This window comes from Cyprinodon tularosa, unplaced genomic scaffold, assembly GCF_016077235.1.
Source record: "Cyprinodon tularosa strain WSP-4 unplaced genomic scaffold, ASM1607723v1 ctg246, whole genome shotgun sequence".
Lineage (NCBI taxonomy): Eukaryota > Metazoa > Chordata > Actinopteri > Cyprinodontiformes > Cyprinodontidae > Cyprinodon > Cyprinodon tularosa.
The window spans coordinates 604745-627473 of NW_024038913.1; the positions used below are offsets into that span (position 1 = coordinate 604745).

At 38.8% G+C, this 22729-nt stretch overlaps 2 protein-coding genes across 2 annotated transcripts; one reads left to right on the forward strand and one right to left on the reverse strand.

Annotated features, from left to right (window-relative positions):
* Positions 1–237: 237 nt before the first annotated feature.
* LOC119785370 lies at positions 238–6729 on the forward strand. The gene is made up of 15 exons (XM_038287997.1): positions 238–529; positions 967–1110; positions 1226–1325; positions 1474–1622; positions 1812–2040; positions 2135–2298; positions 2415–2634; positions 2745–2914; positions 3035–3184; positions 3297–3450; positions 3530–3663; positions 3940–4122; positions 4820–4858; positions 4952–5284; positions 6634–6729. Exons 1-15 carry the CDS (start codon positions 485–487, stop codon positions 6727–6729), a joined length of 2310 nt encoding a protein of 769 aa, XP_038143925.1. The 5' UTR covers positions 238–484.
* A 3183-nt stretch (positions 6730–9912) lies between these two features.
* LOC119785281 (myosin heavy chain, fast skeletal muscle) lies at positions 9913–22254 on the reverse strand. Its single transcript, XM_038287830.1, has 39 exons — positions 22051–22254; positions 21805–21948; positions 21553–21709; positions 21451–21478; positions 21248–21359; positions 21065–21157; positions 20903–20966; positions 20653–20751; positions 20465–20568; positions 20239–20377; positions 20028–20146; positions 19780–19929; positions 17813–17983; positions 17389–17695; positions 16846–16916; positions 16683–16770; positions 16490–16607; positions 16281–16404; positions 16061–16197; positions 15665–15920; positions 15332–15574; positions 15042–15218; positions 14800–14945; positions 14628–14718; positions 14142–14531; positions 13929–14055; positions 13725–13843; positions 13392–13588; positions 13125–13308; positions 12886–13051; positions 12665–12789; positions 12274–12582; positions 11991–12194; positions 11773–11898; positions 11493–11663; positions 11275–11379; positions 11083–11178; positions 10862–10993; positions 9913–10021 (listed from the first exon to the last, which is right to left on the reverse strand). Exons 1-39 carry the CDS (start codon positions 22252–22254, stop codon positions 10004–10006), a joined length of 5811 nt encoding a protein of 1936 aa, XP_038143758.1. The 3' UTR covers positions 9913–10003.
* Between the last annotated feature and the right edge of the window lie 475 nt (positions 22255–22729).

Consider the following 22729-nt stretch of genomic DNA (forward strand, 5'->3'; position numbering starts at 1 on the left):
AGCATTTTCATTAATTTATATTTTTCCTAACATTGTCCTCCTAAGTGATTTTTATTTTCTTAATGAACAGGGAGACAAATGTCAAAAAGTCATCAGTTTACTTGATCTCATAGGCCATAATGATGAATTTACTCAGTTTGAAGGAGAAAACACAAAGTTCAATTAAAGTCATGGGTCAAAATGAAGAATGTGTAAATCTCACATGTAGAGATTATCCCTCTTTGAGGATTATGTTTTTATCCAGGATTATAAACATTGATATTAGGAAGGCAGGGCTAGCTTTGGTCTTAATAAGGATGGGTTAATACTCAGGACTTAAACTATTAAAAACCACTTTACCGTGTCACATCCAACAAGCACTTGGAGCAGCATCAATTGAAACCTCATTTTCAAAAAGCAGTTCATATTTAAGTGTATTTTTGCAGTCAGAGGTGCTTTTGTGCAAGTTATACATAGTTCTCTGGACGTTTTTGTTTTTTAAAAGATGACGTCTGGGGTGGATTTAAAATCGGAAGACACTGATATGGAGGTAAGACATTTAAAGCAATACTGTACGTATACATCTGATTAATGTTTCATTAAGTGTTTTCAAAAGTGTAATCTTAAAGGATTGCATTTCTGCTTTTCAATGAAATAAATTCCTATGACGAGGATAAAATTACAAATGGAAATAGTTTTATGTTCGGTTTATGCAGCTTGTCAATGTTTATCTTTGAACTCAAAACCTTCATTTCTGATCTGGATTGACTTCAGGAGCTGGGAGAAAAATACCTTATTTATGAGTGTTAATTTGTAATTAAATTGCATCTCCAGATTATTAACGACTGGCATACCCCCATTGCAAATGATAATATTTGTGCACACTTGCCCTTGTTGGGTTTTAGGTCTAAATGTTATCAAGGGGTAAATTCATGCATCTCCTTTGTTGTTTGAATCAATTTCAGCTCTTTTTTTTTTTTTTGGTAGGTGTCGGGCAATAATGATGGCCCTGGCTCAGAGCCTTTGATCACTATAACACAGAGTACACCAGATATGGAGAGGAAGATTGTGTTGGCACCAGTCAATCAATTACAAGTTCCTTCTCAGCGTCACCGCTCCAATTCTTTAAGGGTCTGTTCTATTAAATTGTTGCTTTAAATATTTCAAAATCCCCATTATGTATTCCATGGTTGCATGTTAAAATGCTTATCTAGAGCTTGTTTCAATCTTTTTCATGTAATATAAGGAAGAATCGCCTGAGGAACAACAAAGGTTTTTCAGTATGATCACCCATGGCCAGCGTGGACGTATAGAGGACCAGCGCTGTGCCTTGGATACCAGCAGAGGTGCTTCTTTTCACTCAAATGCACATTTGTTTTGCAATTATATCTAAAATAAATAAAACAAGGGCACAACCTGTCAATTATTTTTTGTTTTATGTAGTAATTATTTGTAAAAACTGATGTCCAATAACTTGTTAAATCTTATCTCCAGATCCTGCGTTGTTTTTTAACCTTTTGACCCAAAGTGGACGGCTGGATGACCAGCAAGTTTCTCATTCATCATTACCAGTATTGCAGAATGAAGATGGTGTCTATAATGAAGATTCAAGCTATTTCTTTCATTTGGTCTCAAAAGTGCAGGTTAGCTATTTTTGTGGAAAAAATCTCTCTCTTTTAAGATCAACAAACAACACATTCTCATAGGGTTTGGACAGAATGTCAGCCAACATATTCAACATTTAGTGTTGTCACTTTATTTTTTACTATAGGAATTTTTGACCTTGTTTTACATGTCCATCAAAAGACAATTGTTCACCGCATGCATTTCAGGGGTCCAGAATGGAGGACCAACGGTGCTTCCTACCTCAGCTTCAAGGACCTGGGGCACAGATATCTGCAAACAATGAAAAATCTGTGCCTGCTTTGCGTCTAACCCGCTCAGCCTCATTTGGCACAAACTCTGATTTAAGTCGAGAAAAGAATAAAGAAAAACAACGATCTACATTAACTCTTAATCCACAAGGAACACCCAATACCTTATTCAGTCTAAATACCCAAGGTTAGAGGCATGGTTCTAGCTTGATTAAATTGCTTTAAGTCAGATATTTTAGTGTCACAGGTTTGATCATGAAGTCTTTTTTTTTCGTTATCAGATGCTGAAAAGCTCTACAATATGCTGACAAACTTTCAAGGCAGACGACTGGATGACCAGCGTATGTTTCTACCCTCATTACCAGGAATAGAGAACGGAGGCTCGACATTAACTCCTGTTGACATGGATGCAAAATATTTATGTTATTTGGTTTCAAGAGCCCAGGTTGGCTTAATAAGATCATTTTACAATTAATAAGAACAATTTACTTTTTTTTCTTATTTGCATGAACTCTAATCTAAATAACTAAACTTTTATTTTGAATTTTTCCTGTATCATAGGGCTCAAGGATGGATGACCAAAGGTGCTTTCTGCCTAAGCCTCATGATCCCAATGCACATATTTCTTCAAACCAGGGAAATTTGGGGCCTGCTTTACGTCTAGCCCGCTCAGCCTCCTTCAGCACAAATTACAATTTAAGTCGAGCAAAGGATACCGAAAAACAGCAATGTGCATTAACTCAAGGAACATCCAGTCCCTTGCTTAGTCTAAACACCCAAGGTTAGAAGCAGCACTCTGGTGGAATTTTATTAACCACTGTTAGACGGATATTTTGACTTAACTGTTCGAATTTGATTGGAAAATCTGGTATATTTTTCTTCCTTTACTAGATGCCGAAAAGCTCTACAGTTTGCTGACAAACTTTCAAGGCAGACGACTGGATGACCAGCGTATGTTTCTTCCCTCATTACCAGGAATACAGACTGGAGGCTCAACATCAACATTAACTCAAGCTGAAATGGATGCAAGACATTTATGTTATTTGGTTTCAAGAGTCCAGGTTGGCTCCATAAGTGTGCTCTAATAAAGTCATAGTTTTCAGATATATTTACATTTTGCTTATACGGAGTCAAATCTGAATTAATGTAATTCATTTCCATATATTTTTCCCCCATTACAGGGCTCAAGAATGGATGAACAAAGATGCTGTGCACCCCAAATCCTGAAAAATTTAAGCACCCCTTCGACTCAGCACAAAAATCTTAAAATTGATGCATCGGATAAACCTGAACAGAGTTCTCTACCTTTTGGAACACATAAACATTGGCAGGTTGGATAAGTTTCTGCAGCTGAAAAAAATTTATATTCTGTATTTTGCCTCTTGATGTATATCAGGGATCAAATAAAATATGTATATTTTTCAAAATCTTTTCCAAATGTAGGATTTATCATCAGCTGAACAGGATCAGTTTTTTGAGACGATAAGACATGCTCAAAGTGCACGTATGGAAGAGCAGCGGTGCTATTTACAACCTCAACAAAGCCTGGCTTCCACTCCAGTGCACAATGGAGGTCCTTTAAACAATGGGTTACTGGGTTAGAAAAACACACCAGACAAGATGTTGCAAAATTACTTATGTTGAGATATTAGAAATAATCTGAATATTTTCAACAGGGTCTCAACTTATGACATTTGCGAATAATGAGAACCGCGGACAGGGTCCAAGGCAAGAAGTTCAAAATAGTCCAATGCAAGGGATTAGTGGAGAATCAAAAGCTTTGAAAAATGCAAAAAACTCTGGTTTCACAGTAAGTTACATATTTGGTATAAATTATTGGAAGGGTACCTTTTGAAACAAGCAAATGTTCCTTGATTAATTTGTCATTTCCCTGTTTCACAACATTTTATGGCTTGAAGTTAAGAATGGATTCAGATTTTTTATATAATCAATTATTAATGTAATTCATGTAAAAAAAGAAACTTATTTATGAGATTTTATTCAAAGAAAATTGCTGTGCTTATATTTTTGACTGATATTTATCAACCAATGCTTTTACGTAAAGTGTATAACAACTTTTTCTTAGGTCTCACCCCCATATATTACTCTGAGTGAAGGAACACGCATTACATCAAGACAGTCCTATGGCAGAAGTGTCTCTCAGCCACAAATGGCAGATGCATATTCCAGCACTACCATGGCCCTATCGAATTCTGCTTCAGCTATCCCTGAGGCTGAAACCGAGATGACTCAAAACCCCAAAACGCAGGTAAAAAAAATACACAACTTCATTTTGAATGATCTTAAAGTTTAGCTTGACAAAACCCATCTTTAAAGTCACTTAAAAATATAGTGGGGGATTTTCGCAAATTTTTGAAAAGACCCGCCCTATCCACTTAAAAAAAGCACATGCACAATCCTGTACTAGCTCCTCAGAAAGAATGCTTATTAAATACATGAGGGAGCATGCATTATCCCATTTCTCTTCATGCACGCTCTGTTGAAAAGTTCCTGTTTGCATCGCTCGTACAAACTTCTAAAAGATTTGCAATTTTTTCACAATGTCAGACTCCCCACCGGTCATTGAAATTTGGCGATGAGCAAGTAGGACGGCCTTACATAAACATCTCACCAAAATGATTCACATTAGGAGGACCACTTATTTTGATGATCCATGAGGAAAAAGAACATCCTCACTATACCTTTACGTTGGGTTAAATACAAAATGAATTGTTAACGCAGTATTGCACATACGGTAAATTGTATACAGTACATTGAATGTACTGAAGAATAATTATCAGCTATTTATTTCTAAAAAGGAGGAAATATGCCACTTTGTTGAAATAATTTTTAAACATGTTTTCTGATTTTGGTAAAATCCTGGACCTGGTCTACAACAGACCAGGCGAATGAAACTAATGTGTCTCTGATGATTTTACATTTTTTATTTTTTACTTCCACAATAGATGACATTAAAAGTAACACTCAACATAACACCACAACAGGTAAGCTATACCATGGATTGTGACTGTTTAAAATGAGGAAATTTGTATTGTTAAAACAAGCTCATAGAACAATTATCTATTCATTTGTTGTAGGGTTTTAAGAATGACCATCAAATACCAGAAGTCTTTCTCACACTTGGAGCTCCAGGGGACAATGTTGTGATTCCTCTAAGTCCAATATTTGGAAGACAGCTCTCCTTGGACTTAAATCTTGTGCCCAAAAAAGACGCTAAATCTGAGCATAACTCTCCAAGAAAAGCAAGTCCCAGGAAAACCGAAATACAACCATCGTCCCCCTCCTGGAATGAAGATCCTTTAACTACAGGCCTAAATGATATGGAGAAACCTTTAGCTTGCCCTGTTACCCCAGGCAAAAAAGCCCAGATGCACAAGGGAACAGATGTGGAGGAAGAAAAATATAAAGGTGTACATAAAAAAGGGAAAAATAAAGTAGAGCAAGGAAAGGGAAAGGGAGCTGGAAGAAAGGATAATAAATAAGTCTGTATATTATCTATCTATATAAATAGCTGTAGTTCAGCTTGAAATGTCAGAGAAATGATAGACAATGAAAATGTATTGTAGTTTTGAAATAGTGTAATAGACTCTGCTGAAGTTCCGGTGTAATACAAGTTGTATGTCATTAAAAATTGGTATAAAGTATATTGTTTAAGTTTGACTTCTTTAGCTGTGGTCTTTGTAAATTATCATGTATATGTTTGTAACATATGTCGGCTCTGCTCTTTTTCCCTCTCCCTTAAATAGGATGAGTATTTTATGTGATGACCTGTGATAAGGTTGTATAGGGTAGTCAGTTATGTAGTCAGTTATTAGGTGAATAAATCATAATTAGAGTTAATCTTTTGCAGACTGAAAAAAAATTCAGTCTGCAAAAAAATTACATATTTGATTGCAAACCTGGATGTTTATTTCTATATCTAATACACTGCTCAAAAAAAAATAAACACTTTGAAAACACATCGGATCTCAATGGGGAAAAAAACGTATGTTTATTTATACTGATATGGACTGGGTGATGTGTTAGGAACAAACGGATGCCACATCGTTTGATGGAAATGAAAATTATCAACCCACAGAGGGCTGAATTCAAAGACACCCCAAAAATTACAGTGAAAAAATGATGTGGCAGGCTAGTCCGTTTTGCTGAAATTTCATTGTAGTAACTCAAAATGGTATTCAGTAATTTGTATGCCCCCCACGTGCGTGTATGCATGCCTGACAACGTCGGGGCATGCTCCTAATGAGACGACGGATGGCCTCCTGGGGTATATCCTCACAGATCTGGACCAGGGCATCACTGAGCTCTTGGACAGTCTGAGGTGCAACCTGGCGGCGTCGGATGGATCGAAACATAAAGTCCCAGGGGTGTTCTATTGGATTTAGGTCAGGCAAGCGAGGGGGGTAATCAATGGTATCAATTCCTACATCCTCCAGGACCTGCCTGCATACTCTTGTCACATGAGGCCGGGCATTGTCGTGCAGCAGGAGGAACCCAGGACCCACTGCACCAGCAAAGGGTCTGACAATGGGTGCAAGGATTTCATACCAATACCTAATGGTAGTCAGGGTGCCGTTGTCTAGCCTGTTTAGGTCTGTGCATCCCTCCATGGATATGCCCCCCAGACCATCACTGACCCACCAGCAAACCGGTCATGTTGAATAATGTTACAGGCAGCATAACGTTCTCCACGGCTTCTCCAGACCCTTTTACGTCTGTCACATGTGCTCAGGGTTAACCTGCTCTCACCTGTGAAAAGCACAGGGTGCCAGTGGCTTACTTGCCAATTCCGGTGTTCTGTGGCAAATGCCAATTGAGCTCCATGGTGCCGGGCAGTGAGCACTGGGCCCACTAGAGGACATCGGACCACCCTCGTAAAGTTTGTTTCTGATTGTTTGGTCAGAAAGATTCACACCAGTGGCCTGCTGGAGGTCATTTTGTAGGGCTCTGGCAGTGCTCCTCCTGTTCCTTCTTCCACAAAGGAGCAGATACCGGTCCTGCTGATTGGTTGTAGACCTTCTATGGCCCTGTCCAGCTCTCCTGGAGTAACTGCCTGTCTCCTGGAATCTCCTCCATGCTCTTGAGATTGTGCTGGGAGACACAGCAAACCTTCTGGCAATGACACGTATTGATGTGCCATCCTGGAGGAGTTGGACTGCGTGTGCAACCTCTGTAGGGTCCAGGTAGCACCTCATGCTAACAGTAGTGACTGTGACCGACCCTAGCCAAATGCAAAACTGGTGAAAAAGAGTCAGAAAAGATGAGGAGGGGGAAAAATGTTAGTGGCCGCCACATGCAAAACCATTCCTGTTTTGATGGTCGTGTCGTTATTGCCCCTCTAGTGCATCTGTTGTTAATTTCAATAACACCAAAGCAGCTGAAACTGATTAACAACCCCCTCTGCTACTTACCTGACCAAATCAATATCCCATAAGTTTAATTAACTTGATGCTATACTCTGATTACAAAGTGTTCTTTTACATTTTTTTATATAGTGTATCTTCTGTCACTTGGCATTTGTTTATGATTTTCTTTTCTAAATTTATTGTATATTTTACTCACATCTACTCCAAAGAAGTTGCATATGGCTATTAAGGGACACTGTTTTTACAGAAAAGCCTTTTTTCTTAGTGTCCTAGGTATGTATCATAATTAAATTGATCTCTCATATATTTTTCGTATTACTGAAATTATTTTTACTTGGTTTGTGTCCCGTTTTGCCAATATAGATCTCGGAATAGATGTCCCAGAGGTAGATGATAGCAGATCACTATGACTGTTGCCATAACATTCCACTTGGTACTTGTTAAAACAGTGTCATCTGAATGAAGTCACACAGCACATCCGCCGCCCGCACACAGGACCAGACAGGTGCGTATCGGAGGCTTTTTAAGATGAACTTTGGATGCCGATTGGCTTTAGTGGAGGTATGGTTCAAAGCTGATTGGCTGTGTCGCGGGTGGATGAAGAAAATAAATGAGTTTCTTCAGTTGAACTTCCGCTTAGGCTCCATTATTCAGGGTGGTACAGTATATATCTGTTCCTGCAGCTTAGTATTTAGGATTAGTGTGTATCCGTGAACACCTTGAACAAAACTTCTGTGTTGTGTATACATGGGCAAACATCTTTATAAAGTTAAGTAGGTGGTTATTTAACCTTAAGAGTGAAAGTTAGTATGGATGGCTTTATGTCTTCTGTCATGCACTTTTGACCTCTCACACAATGACAGCTGTTACGAGCTCACCCACTGTGTGACTGTGACAGGACAAAGCAGGTTTAGAAAGCGGATGAATGGGCTTTTGTTGTTTCATTAAAGCAGAGTCAAAAAATGTTGTTTGACTGTGATCCTCTTCAGTGCAGTAATAGGTTAATTTAATATACCATTATCCAGGCTAATGTTTCAAGGACCATACAAATGCCACAGCTATCCAGTTGCACTGGATTCAAATCTCTCAGCTGTCTGAAATAAAATAGACCTGCTAACCATTCCAAGCAAGTTGAAGTAGGATGGTGTATCATCTTGGAATGTAGAGGAAGAGCAGCTGCCTTATAGGTTGGACTGACTACCAAAATAAGACCTGTGCCAGTAAACACAATATTTTAAGAGCTACATTTGTAACAGTGTTGGGAATGATGACCAAATTGAGGGTAAGGGTAGGAAAAAAAAAAAAAACTTGAAAAACTAAAAAAGCAAACTTAAAATTTTTTATTTGATGTGAATTTAGAAAAGGCTTTGAAAATAGTAAATTTATCTTTTGTGATTTTGTATTTTTACCTAAATATCTCAAATATCACTAATGTTGTCTATATAAACACTTGTGTCATGAAGTAAGTAAAAGTAAACAGTAAATCTGTCATACTAAAAAATGAATATTAAGTTCAGCAAGGTATTTCATTAAATACTTTTATTGTTTTATTGTTTGAGCCATAATCCCACTAAATGTTAATAGTTAACACTAATGGAAGGATTTTAGCGGTTACAGTGGCAAAATATCAGGCATTCATTTTTAAAGTAGACCTGGGAATAAATGAGAACAGGCGGTTCTGAGTAACCTTCGTCAGAGGATATATAGTTGAAGATGAACCTGTGCCTCAAGCTGTTAAGCTGTGATAAAATATGAGTAATGTGTCTTGTAAAGAGGAGGATGCTAAGAAACGGTGTTAAATTTCCCTTTGACAGGAACATGAGGACCTGAGGGAGCCTCTTTATAAACCCGACAAATTCCTTATCCAAGGTTGCTTATGTTGATTTAAAAATATGTTTCATTTTTACAAAATTCTCTTTTATATGTTTTATAAAATGAGTTGATACATGCTGTGGGATAGGAAGTGATTTTGTGATCACAGAAAGGGTTTATTTACCCCAACTTAATTAGGCAAAAGGACACTATGGGCATTTCTCATGACCTTTGCAGTCATGTAAAAATATCAACCTTAGCAAGGTAATTGAATTAGTGTTTCACTGAGTGCACAGAGAAGGTGGTGCTAGAAGAAAGGGTAGTTGCTTTAGTCAGTTACATGATAGTGTCTTAGCAGGAGCTGTTTTTAATAAGACACCCTTGATGGTTCCTTCAACACTTTTTCAGGCCTCTTAAGCAATACCTAATATATCTTTAAACCTGATGTTTGACATCTAGTTAGAAATTCCTCATACAAACCAGCCCCGTCGTTGACTGCTTTGTTTTTAGTTTAAGGAACATGTTTTGGAATTTGCATCAAGCCTCCTTTTACATCCTGCAGCACTCACAAGCTCATTTTAGATGCTTTTCATTTATATTGTGAATATTCTTCACTTTCATTCATGTATTGCAAGAAGTTAAATCTAAGTTTCACTGTAGTTCTAACTGTGCCCTACGGCATTAATAAATGACCAAACATCTTTTTATGCATAATTCAAATATGCTTCATTTGTAGAAAGAATGTTTATTAATACAAGAGAACTTGTTTCCTATCTAAGCATACAATTCTTTATTGCAGTTCTCAAATTTGGCTTTAAATATAAATTAGGTTTTATAAAAGAAAAAGACAAAAACCAGAGTAAATTGAATAAAATAATTTATTTAGCAAAGGTTACAACAGAATTTTCATATTTTATGAAGTCTGTTGAGTGGTCTTTCAGGAGTTTTTTCTTACTCAGCAGCATCAGACTGAAAAAGAGGGAGGAAAAATGTTTTAATTAATTGACAAAAATCATATTACTTTAGAAAACTTAGGTCATGACTTGTATGCAAGACTTACATGAACTTTGATTTGTGCTATGCTACTTTTCAAATAAACCAGTCAACACTGTTTAAATGGGCTCTGTCTGCAACAAGACCTTAGGCTACCATAAATTTAGAGCACAGTTTAGATTCCCGCTGAGTTATTGCAGCCACCATAGTACTTAACTCTGAGAGGGCTTGAGCCAACAAGCAGCTACAAGTGCAGTAGCCAAAGTCCAGTGATGACTGCTGGATTACAATAAGCCAATTGTCATTCCAGATCAGTGTCTCACTTTTCCAGGCATCCACTGGCTCGCAAAAAGCCATAACACAAGTTCCCACATTAAGATGACACTATGTCTAGGTCCATTCATTTCTATCCCTAAGGGAATGTTTGTTGTGGTTTTAATATACAAATGTACATGTGCATTTTCATTTTTTAAATTACTCTACTTAATTGGATGTAAGGATTTTCCTCAATCTAGGATCTGATTTTCTATACTTGTTTTCATATTTTTACCTCTGTATGTACTAGCATGTATGTACAGTATACATCCGTGGTGTATGTGTATGCCTTTTACTTAATTGCTGTTACACCTTAATTTCCCCTTAGTGAGACAATAAAGAATATTTCTTCATACAGTAATGCAAATGGGTACGCTGAATATTAGTTCAGTTGTCATGATATATTCTATATTGTTCTGTTAAAAAAAAAGAATGATGGTTGATAAATGATTCAGGCATTTCTTTTATGTAATTAGTTGAGATAATTGTTTAAATATGTACCTTTCCAACATCACGGCTCTTGGCTCTGAGCTTGTTGACCTGTGACTCAGCAATGTCAGCGCGCTCCTGAGCTTCCTCCATCTCATGCTGGACCTTCCTGAGCCTGGACATGTGAGTGTTGGCCTGCTCCTCCTAAAATTATAAAGGTAATTCACAAAAAAATATTGAAACATTGTGTGGCTTACAACAAATAACATTGGCTGTACAAGGATTTCACTTACAGCTTCCTCAGCCTGTCTCTTGTAAGCCTTGACCTTGAGCTGCAGCTTGTCCACCAGATCCTGAAGTCTGGTAATGTTTTTCTTGTCCTCTTCAGTCTGTGTATATTACAGATTTTTTTTCTTATTGGTTGTTTTAAAATAAAAAAGAACTTGTTTTATATATAAATTGGAAAGACAAATAAAATTACACACCTGGTAGGTCAGCTCCTTAACTCTCCTCTCATATTTGCGGACTCCCTTAACAGCATCAGCTCCGCGTTTCTGCTCATTCTCAACTTCAGACTCAAGTTCACGAACCTATTGTGAGATAATTTAGGATTGTCTTTTAACAAAGGGTTCAATGTTAGATATGATAAGACATAAATGTATTTATGTTTTGTTCTTCAATTGAAATAATAGTCAGTTCATACCCTCTGTTCCAGTTTCTGGAGCTGCTTCTTGCCACCCTTCATGGCGAGGTTCTCAGCCTCATCCAGGCGATGTTGCAGGTCCTTGACTGTGACCTCCAGGTTCTTCTTCATCCTCTCCAGGTGAGCACTGGTGTCTTGCTCTTTCTTCAGCTCCTCAGCCATCATGGCAGCCTAAAATGATTTTTGTCATGAGTTTCAGGTAAAATGTTGAAATCTAAAAAATAAAAATATATACAAAAAAACAGATTAAAATTGTATGTTTTCTTATATTTAAACTGACATCAGTGATGGCCTTCTTGGCCTTCTCCTCTGCATTTCTGGCTTCCTGAACAGCATCGTCCACCTCACCCTGGACCTGGACCAGATCAGTCTCAAGCTTCTTCTTGGTGTTCAGAAGGCTGGTGTTCTGTATATTTTAGAAATCAGAAAGTGTAAGTTAACCTGTTTTATTCTGTTTCTTTAGACCCTTAAGGTTTTGCAAATTAATAAAAGCTGAACCTGAGAGTGAAGCAATCCGACACGCTCACTGGCATCAACCAACTCCTGCTCAGCCACTTTGCGTGCCCTCTCTGTCTGCTCCAGAGCAGCTCTCAGCTCCTCAATCTCAGCAATCATCAGACCGTTCCTGCGCTCCACCATGGCTACCTGCTCCTTCATGTCCTCCTGTCCCCTGAGGGCATCATCAAGGTGCAGTTGTGCGTCCTAACAACAAAAATATTAATTTCAGAAATATGGTTGTCTTTCTCCTCATGTTTAAATTGTGCTTTACCACCAAACTCACCTTGAGTTGTCCCTGGACGTTCCTCAGTTGTTTCTGGGCCTCAGCAGCCTGCCTGTTGGCATGGCTCAGCTGAATCTCCATCTCGTTCAGATCTCCCTCCATCTTCTTCTTGACTCTCAGGGCATCATTCCTGCTTCTGACCTCAGCATCCAGAGTGCTCTGCATGGAATCAATGACTCTCTGGCTGTTTCTCTTGATCTGCTCCATTTCCTCATCCTTCTCTGCCAGCTTCCTGTCAATCTCACCCTTAACCTGGTTGAGCTCCAGCTGGACGCGCAGAATCTTGGACTCTTCATGTTCCAGAGTGCCCTTTAAATAGATTAAAATGCTGTTAAAGTGAAGTTCGTGGAAAATTCTACATACATATGTAAATGTTTTTGTATGAGTTTACCTCAGCTTCCTCCAAAGCTGTCTGGATTTCTGCTTTTTCTGTTTCCACAGCCTTCTTGGCTTTCTCGAGCTCATGGATGCTCTTTCCAGTCTCTCCGATCTGTTCAGTCAGATCTGAGATCTCCTCTAAAATAATCAATAAAAATAAAGGTATGTTGGTTATGCAACCCAAAGTTTTGTACGTTAAAATCTAATATTTTCTAGGAAGGTATAACTGCATACGCTGCAGATTCTTGTTCTCTCTCTTCATGGTCTCCAGCTGATCCAGAGCCTCTTCATAGGAGTTCTTCATCTTGAACAGCTCAGTGCTCAGAGAGCGAGCCTCCTTCTGGGCTCCTTCCAGCTCAGCCTGACTCTCCTCATACTTCTGCTTCCACTCTGCCAGGACCTGGAAATATAAAAATGTATTAAACATGTACATTGATTTGCAAAAATATGCTTATACCAGAGAACGGCTGTACCTTGTCAAAGTTCCTCTGCTTCTTGTCAAGGTTGGCAGCCACAGAATTGGCTCTCTCCACATCAATCATCAGGTCCTCCACTTCACCCTGGAGCCTCTGCTTGGTCTTCTCCAAAGAGGCACATTTGGAGTTCACAGCCTCGATGGACTCCTCAGCATCTTGCAAGCGCTGGGCAAGCTTTTTCCTGTAGTGAAAATGTGTTAATTGGTAGAGATAGAAAATAACGATGACATGTTGCTTCATCAATAAAACTGTATTTTGACTCACTTGGCCTCCTCCAGCTCCTCAGTGCGCTGGATGGCATCAGTCTCATATTTGGATCTCCACTGAGCCACCTCACTGTTGGCCTTAGACATACCTCTCTGCAGCTCAGCCTTGGCCTCCTGCTCCTCCTCAAACTGCTCTCTGAGCAGATCACAGTCATGGCGGGCTGACTGAACAGCATGGGCCAGGGCGTTTTTGGCCTGTAAAACACAAGGTATTTCAGTTAACTTCCTTATAATATAGATCTAAATGAAGTATTTCTTAAGAGCAAAACAATTAATTTTAAGCCAACAACTGATATCCTCAAAGGAAAACAATTGATAAATATTTTCACACCTTGACTTCCTCCTCAATTTGTCTCTTGAGCTCCTCAATCTGCTGTGTGAAAGCCTGCTTGCCTCTTGTCAGCTGAGAAACAAGAGCTTCTTTCTCCTCAAGCTGGCGACCAAATTCACCTATGAAATGTAAGAATGTATTTATTGTATACATCTTAACACAAGTAAGAGATTAAATCAGTAATTTTAACATTTGGAGCATTACCATTCTCTGTCTGGAGTCTTGCTTTCTGTGCATTAATGTCATTCAGCTGGCGGACATTCTCATCATTCTTAGCTTTGATTTCACTCAGCTGGTCCTCAAGAGTCCTGCACATTTTCTCCAAGTTGCCCTGAAATGATCAGAGACTGGTTTAAATGTACTCAGGAGTCAACAATTGAATGTATGAGCATAGCAAAATAGGAAATAGCCTCTGACCTTTGCCTTGGCAACAGCCTCCATGTTGCTGGACAGATCATCAATCTCCATCTTGTACTCGCTCTTTTCCTTCTCCAGCTTCTGCTTGACACGCTGCAGATTGTCGATCTGCTCTCCAAGCTCAGCAACGCTGTCTGCCTGCTTCTTGCGAAGAGCTGCTGCAGTAGCTTCATGCTGCAGGGTGGCTTCCTCAAGATCACGGCGCAGCTTCTGGAACTCAGCCTCACGCTTCTTGTTCATCTCAATCTGAGCAGCTGTGGCTCCACCAGCCTCCTCAAGCCTCTCACTGATCTCCTCAAGCTCCCTGGAGAGGTCAGCTCTCTGCTTCTCTACTTTAGCCCTAGCAGCTCTCTCAGCCTCAATCTCCTCTTCCAGCTCCTCAATGCGGGCCTAGAATTCAAGGGGAATGGAGGTAATAGCAAGATCATTAGATAAAAAAGATGAAAAACCATTCAGCCAAGTGCAATTAAAGAGAATATTTCTCACCTGAAGTTCCTTGATCTTCTTCTGCAGCTGAGCTCCAAGGGACTGTTCATCCTCAATCTTGCTAAGGAGTTGACTGATTTCAAAGTCCTTCCTGTAATTCATGAAATAATGTCAAGTTTAAGCGGGTGCTCATTTTCAAGAGTTTTCCTAACAAAAGAAAGTCAACATTTACTTCTTGATCTTCTCCTCAGACTGCTGCTTGTCATTCTCCAGATCCATGATGGATTCCTGAGCCAATTTCAGATCTCCTTCAAGCTTTCTCTTGGCTCTCTCAAGGTCCATACGGAGCTTCTTCTCTTGCTCCAGAGATCCCTCAAGCTATAGAATATAAATTAGATTCAATTTTAACAACTGATATAAATATTCATAAATGCCTTTCACCAAAATACAAAGTCAAATAAACAGTTTTCTTACATCGTCCACTTGCTGTTCCAGCTTTGTCTTGGCCTTGGTCAGAGTGTTGACTTTGTCTTCCTCTGCCTGGAGGTCATCCAGTGTTTGCTGATGGGCCTCTTGGAGGGCTTTCTTCTCCTTGGTCAGCTTGGCAATGGCCTCATCCTGAGTAGCCATCTCTTCTGTCAGGTTTTTCACCTAAAGTTTGTGGAAATGTAGATTAACAGTTTTACATAGAGATAATGCTATAAAATGCCACATTAGTTTTTCAATGGTGTTTAAATTTGTATAAGTGTCTATTTGATATGAACCTTGTTTTCAGTGGCATGTTTCTCCTTCTCCACTTTAGCCAAGGTGAGCTCTAGATCATCAATGTCCTTCTTCAGCTCAGAGCATTCATCCTCCAGCTTCCTCTTCTTGGCAGTCAGCTCAGCATTGATTTCCTCTTCATCCTCCAGTCTCTCAGTTGTCTCTTTGAGTTTGGCCTCAAGCTGGATCTTGCTCTTAATCAGCCCTTCACACCTTTCCTCAGCATCTGACAGGCCTTCCATTTCCTTTAGTTGCAATGATTGGAAAATATATATTTTCTAATTCCTTTTTAATACTGATATACATACATAATTACATATTTGTTTTTTATGTACCGCAGCCACTTGGAGCTGCAAGTCATTCTTCTCCTGGAGCAAGGACACCATTTTCTCCTCTAGTTCCTTCTTCTTGGCCAAAGCAGCAGCCAGGTCTGATTGCATCTTCTCATAGTTCTCCTTCATCTGCATCAACTCCTTCTCAGTCTCAGCGCTCTTCAGCAGAGGCTTGATCTTGAAATACAGGTTCATCCATGGCCAGTTCTTCACATTCATGAATGATCGGATGTTGTACTGGATGGAGTAGATAGCCTCTCTGATAGGGATTAAAGCAAAAAGTTACCTTTACTAGGAACTGAGATTGTGTTAAAAAGGTAATGCAACGCTGCAAATGCATGAGAGACAGCTGGGTATAAGATATTCCCACTAGTATTTTGCATGTAACAACAATCCCACCTCCTCTCCATCATCTTAACAAACTCCTTTCTCATGAGATATCCTCTGCAGAGAGCCTGAGTCATGGTAACCAGCTCAGCCAGTTTCTCATCTCTCATCTCCTCAAGAGTACCCAGAAGGCCAGCTTTGAAGAACACCTGTTATCACATGAAAGCAGACAGCTAAATGTTTAGAACACATGGACTCTAAATATAAACAGTATTGTCTTTATCAAACATACCTTAGTGTGTCCAAACTTGTACTGGGTGTGGTCCACATCAATGGAGCCCAGAAGCTTCTCTGAAGCTTTCTTGTTGTCAATAAACTGTCCCTCAGGGATGACGCTGGCATTCAATACTTTGTATCTGTGTGAGAAAATTTTAATGCTCTTTTTTTCCCATTTTGATAACAAATGTATCAGTTTATAATCAAAAAGACTACAGTGGCCACCTCTGCTTGAAGTCACCATAGAGGATTCTGCTGGGGAAGCCCTTTCTGCAGATTCTGATGCCCTCCAGCACACCGTTACACCTCAGCTGGTGGATGACCAAGAAGTTTTCCATAAGACCTGAAGATGTATACAGTGAAACTTGAACTCCACGGTGTCCCTAATTATTTTAATGTAAAAACGGGGGGTTCTTACCTGGGGTCTTTGATTCATTGGGAATCAGGCAACGCACAAAGTGAGGATGAGTGCTCCTCAAGTTGGTCATCAGCTTGCCCAAGTTCTCCTGTAGATCGGCTAAATTAATTTTTGTTTAGCTGAATTATTTGGTTATCAGTGTTTAACAAAAAAGTCTACATACCCTGAAAAGAGCAGACACAGTCTGGAAGGAACCACCCTTCTTCTTGCCACCCTTCTTTGCACCACCGGCATCTGTTTGGATGAAGAAATAAAAAGCAATGCAGCTCGATTTAATGAAGCCAAGTGATTCAAAAACACGATTTAAACAGTTCATGGTTTTTACAAAGAAGCTGTAACCTTCTGGATAGACAGAGACTAAATCAAAACTTCTCCCACATCACATCCAACCTTATACAAAAATTTTGATGCTTCTTTGTAGCTGATTTGTAATAATTTGTTGTCCTTTTGTATCAGATGTATTTATGTATTAAAGAGAACTTTTAACTACATTATATCTTTATATTGGTTATTGCTATTCATATTTTATTGTAGTTATTGTTGTTTTGTGCAATAATCAATGTAATTCTCAAACCAAACTTCCCACCTCACCACCTTGCAGGGAACAATAAAGAATATATCTCATCTTATACAGCTGCAAATATGTATATTTAGATCTGAAGGTGTTTCATTTGTTGATGTATGCTTTATGTGCATGCGATCTTACCCTCAGTTGCAGCATGAGTTGCATAAAGTGAGCTCAGCAGCTTGTTTGCAGACTTCTGGTAGAGCTGAATCACAGAATCATTCAGTGGGTCCTTGTTCTTGTCCAGCCAGCCAGTGATGTTGTAGTCCACTGTACCAGCATAGTGAACCAGGGAGAAGTGAGCCTCAGCTTTGCCCTTTCCAGGCTTTGGCTTCTCAAAGGCCCTGTTCTTGCCAAGATGCTGATCAATCAGCTTGTTCTTGAAAGTTGTATCAGAGGCTTTGGGGAACATGCATTCCTCCTCAAGGATGGAGAAGATGCCCAATGGCTAAGAACAGTTGACAGTTCAAGTTAGAATCTGAATGTAAAATGAAAATTCAATCACACTCATTTTAATGTTTGTAGCTGATTACTAAAAAGGTAAATAATCAATGAAGCTCCACACCTTCTCAATAAGCTCAATGCAGGCAGCCAAGTCCATACCAAAGTCAATGAACTCCCACTCAATGCCTTCCTTCTTGTACTCCTCTTGCTCCAGGACAAACATGTGGTGGTTGAAGAACTGCTGCAGTTTCTCATTGGTGAAGTTGATGCAGAGCTGCTCCAAGCTGTTGTACTGTAATTATAGAAATATATTTAATATATATATATATATATATATATATATATATATATATATATACAGGTGCTGGTCATAAAATTAGAATATCATGAAAAAGTAGATTGATTTCAGTAATTCCATTTAAAAAGTGAAACTTGTATATTATATTCATACATTACATACAAACTCATATATTTCAGATGTTTATTTTGTTTAATTTTGATGATTACAAATGACAACAAATGAAAATCTCAAATTCATCATATCAGAAAATTAGAATTTTACTGAAGACCAATAAAAACAAAGGATTTATAGAAATGTTGGCCAACTGAAAAGTATGAACATGAAAAGTATGAGCATGTACAGCACTCAGTATTTAGTTGGGCCTCCTTTGGCCTGTATTACTGCAGCAATGCGGCGTGGCATGGAGTCGATCAGTCTGTGGCACTGCTCAGGTGTTATGATAGCCCAGGTTGCTCTAATAGTGGCTTTTAGCTCTTCTGAATTGTTGGGTCTGGTGTATTGCATCTTCTTCTTCACAATACCCCATAGATTTTCTATGGGGTGAAGGTCAGGAGAGTTTGCTGGCCAATTAAGAACAGGGATACCATGGTCCTTCAACCAGGTACTGGTAGCTTTGGCACTGTGTGCAGGTGCCAAGTCCTGTTGGAAAATGAAATCTGCATCTCCAAAAAGTTGGTCAGCTGCAGGAAGCATGAAGTGCTCTAAAACTTCTTGGTATGTGGCTGCGTTGACCCTGGACCTCAGAAAACACAATGGACCAACACCAGCAGATGACATGGCACCCCAAACCATCACTGACTGTGGAAACTTTACACTGGACTTCAAGCAACGTGGATGAAGTGCCTCTCTTCTTTTCCTCCAGACTCTGGGACCTTGATTTCCAAAGGAAATGCAAAATTTACTTTCATCAGAGAACATGACTTTGGACCACTCACCAGCAGTCCAGTCCTGTTTCTCTTTAGCCCAGGCAAGACGCTTCTGACGCTGTCTGTGGTTCAAGAGTGGCTTGACACAAGGAATGCGACAGCAGAAACCCATGTCTTTCATACGTCTGTGTGTGGTGGTTCTTGAAGCACTCACTCCAGCTGCAGTCCACTCTTTGTGAATCTCCCCCACATTTTTGAATGGGTTTTGTTTCACAATCCTCTCCAGGGTGTGGTTATCTCTCTTGCTTGTACACTTTTTTCGACCACATCTTTTCCTTCCCTTCGCCTCTCTATTAATGTGCTTGGACACTGAGCTCTGTGAACAGCCAGCCTCTTTAGCGATGACCTTTTGTGTCTTGCCCTCCTTGTGCAAGGTGTCGATGGTCGTCTTTTGGACAACTGTCAAGTCAGCAGTCTTCCCCATGATTGTGTAGCCTATAGAACTAGACTGAAAGACCATTTAAAGGCTTTTGCAGGTGGTTTGAGTTAATTAGCTGATTAGAGTGTGGCACCAGGGGCCATCAATTTTGAACCTTTTCACAATATTCTAATTTTCTGATATGATGAATTTGAGATTTTCATTTGTTGTCATTTGTAATCATCAAAATTAAACAAAATAAACATCTGAAATATATGAGTTTGTATGTAATGTATGAATATAATATACAAGTTTCACTTTTTTAATGGAATTACTGAAATCAATCTACTTTTTCATGATATTCTAATTTTATGACCAGCACCTGTATATATATATATATATATATATATATGTTATATATACATTTTAAACTTAACAGCAAATGCAACAGTTTTTTACAAGACTTTCCCAGGAGATTTATTTTTTATTTTTTTTTAGCTTACATCGAAGATCTCAAATCCAGCAATGTCCAAGACTCCAATGAAGAAGGCTCTTGACTGCTTTGTGTCCAGCATCTCATTGATACGGATGACCATCCACAAGAACATTTTCTCATAGACAGACTTGCACAGAGCGCTGACAGCATTGTTGACCTAGAAGGAGACATGGTAGTAAGTCTTGTGTTCTAAATTTAACCTTTTTTAAATAGTTGGACAATGAAACCATATCCTTCCAGATTGGTTTACATTACCTGTGGGACGGTCTGACCTTTGGTGACCATCTCATTTCCGACCTTGACTCTTGGGTAGCACAAAGCCTTCAGCATATCAGCTGAGTTCAGACCCATTAGGTAGGCGATTTTATCAGCCACTGTTGGACGAAGACAGTTATTGTACAATTATACACAAAGCCGACAGTACACCATGAAGCAAAGTTTAAATTTGTCCAATGTTTGTTCTTACCCTCAGTGCCATCAGGTTCAGCCTGCTCCTCTCTCTGCTTCTGCTTGAACTTCATGTTGCCGTGATGCATCACAGCTCCAGTGAGCTTGTAGATGTTAAACTTCTCATCAGCAGTAAAGCCCAAGATGTCAATTGCAGTCTACAATAGATTTAAAGCATGTTGTTTAACTCAAAAAAACATCCATTAAAAAATCTAGATCTTTATTGGTTAGACCTGTCAACTTACATCTGTTGCAATGAACTCCTCCACGTCATTTATGCTTTTGACTGTAACCTCACCTTGACTGATCATATGATAGTCATAGGGATTGGTGGTGATCAGTAAAGCCTCTGAAAAGTATTTGAGAAAATAGCCACAACATGAATGGTGTGTTTTACATCCAAACACTTTGAACAAGTGATGTATTGTCATACCTAGCAGCTCAGGCTTGTGGCCTGTCATCAGCTGATAGAAGATATGGTAGCTCCTCTCAGCAGACAGCTGGAAGGTGACACGGGACTTCTCAAGCAGATCTAAATAATACAGATCAGTGTGAGAATATGATATACTCTGCAATATTTTTTATCACGCATGAGAAAAACCTGTCTATAAATATTTTCAGAGCAGCATTCAAATCCTAATCTATTCACATAAGACAGAATATCGGGTTAAAAAATTACTTACATGTTTCAATATCTGCAGAGGCCAATTTGCCACTGGTCCCAAAATGGATTCTGATGAATTTACCCTATAAAGCATCACATACTGCTTATTAGAATTTCTTATTTTTAACTCAGAATCATTGATTTTATATATATGTATATTTTATGGACTCCTTATACTTACAAAACGAGAGGAGTTGTCATTCCTAACAGTTTTGGCATTACCATAGGCTTCTAGCAGAGGGTTTGCTGCAATGATTTGATCCTCCAGTGAACCCTGCACAGTTTACATAAACATTTTAATTTGTAGAAAATACTAAATAAACAGGTAAATCTCTGGCCTATTGACTGTTAAAAGAAAGGTTACCTGTATTTTTCCAGCCGTTGCTTCTGCCTTCTTTCCTCCAGTCACTGCAATTGTTGCAAAGTACTGGATGACACGCTTGGTGTTCACAGTCTTTCCAGCACCGGATTCTCCACTGGGGAAAGAGGATACATTAATTTTTTCATATTTTGCTTGTTGATACAGCTCTACAAATGAAGAGAGACATAATTTTTTTCATTACTCACGTGATAAGGATGGACTGGTTCTCACGATCTGAAAGAAAAATTCTTGAATATATACCTTATGCAAATAAATTGACTGACATCTATGACTATTTACTATCTTACCTGTGAGCATGAACTGATAGGCATTGTCAGAGATGGAGAAGATGTGAGGTGGAGCCTCAATCCTCTTCTTGCCTCTGTATCCTGATACAACAACAGCATCATACACAGGAAGCCACTTGTAGGGATTCACCACCACGCAGAACAACCCAGAGTATGTCTGAAAAACAGGGATGTTCCTTCTTGATACAATAGCTAACATTTAGGTTTGTCTTTTTTATGTTTTTTGATAAACTATTCATTTTAAATTCTCACATAGATCATCCAAGATGCAAAACGATCTTTGAGGTTATACAGCACACAGGGCTCATTGAGGTGGGTCATCATGGCCATGTCCTCAATTTTGTCAAACTTTGGGGGGTTCCTGGGATGAATGTCATCCTCTTTGACTGTTACAGTCTAAAAGGAAAATTAGTTTTCCCAAATGAGTTTAACCTATAATATACAGAAGAATAAACAATTGACAAAAAGAATTGCAAAGTTGCACAAAGCTTGACCTACCTTTCCTCCCTCTGTCTCAACTGTGGCTTTGCCACCCTCCTTCTTTACAAGCTTACACTTCAAATACATGTCATCAGTATCAACCACAAAGAAAGCTGTTTTTGCATCAAAGGGAGTATTCTGAGCCTCAATCCTCTCTCTTTCTGGCTTGCGGAGGTATATGGCCGCAGGGCCATACTGCTCCATTTCAGCATCTGTGCTCATTTTGGCACGTTGTTAGTCCTGCAACAAAAATAACTTTTAGATCAGCTAAATGTTGTTTATAGTTATTGAATTCTTGTAATATTCCAAACAAATTGCTAAAATATATGTTAAAAAATCTTAATATTTAAAATATTATTTCAAAGTATTTATCATATTTTCATTCTTTCTCCTACCTCCGACCCGACTGAGTTAACCAGATATGGTGATCTATGAAGATACTATCAAAGAAAAATGTATATAGTTAATCTGATATACAACCAAACACCCAACTTCATCACATTCTTACAATATAAACTATCAAAGAATTAACCTATTTTTAAATCCATTGCATCACACATCATTTGTTGTTTTAAATCTTGTTACAAATAAACCCAATGATGATCTTTTAAAAATCTTTCCTCAATTAACTCAAATATTTTGTGTTTAAATCTTTGTAATGAACATATCCTAGTCTAATTACATCGTTGTTCATTTA

What these genes read in the sequence shown, in the direction of transcription:
- LOC119785370 (XM_038287997.1), top strand. Translation starts at nt 485, where the DNA reads ATGACGTCTGGGGTGGATTTAAAATCGGAAGACACTGATATGGAG. An exon ending in ATTTGGTCTCAAAAGTGCAG is followed by an intron (nt 1,623 to 1,811) that starts GTTAGCTATTTT and finishes CATGCATTTCAG; the next exon opens with GGGTCCAGAATGGAGGACCA. An exon ending in GAACACATAAACATTGGCAG is followed by an intron (nt 3,185 to 3,296) that starts GTTGGATAAGTT and finishes TTCCAAATGTAG; the next exon opens with GATTTATCATCAGCTGAACA.
- LOC119785281 (XM_038287830.1), bottom strand. Translation starts at nt 22,254, where the DNA reads ATGAGCACAGATGCTGAAATGGAGCAGTATGGCCCTGCGGCCATATAC. An exon ending in TCTGAGGAGAAGATCAAGAA is followed by an intron (nt 14,719 to 14,799) that starts GTAAATGTTGAC and finishes CATGAATTACAG; the next exon opens with GAAGGACTTTGAAATCAGTC. An exon ending in CAGCTTTGGAGGAAGCTGAG is followed by an intron (nt 12,583 to 12,664) that starts GTAAACTCATAC and finishes ATCTATTTAAAG; the next exon opens with GGCACTCTGGAACATGAAGA.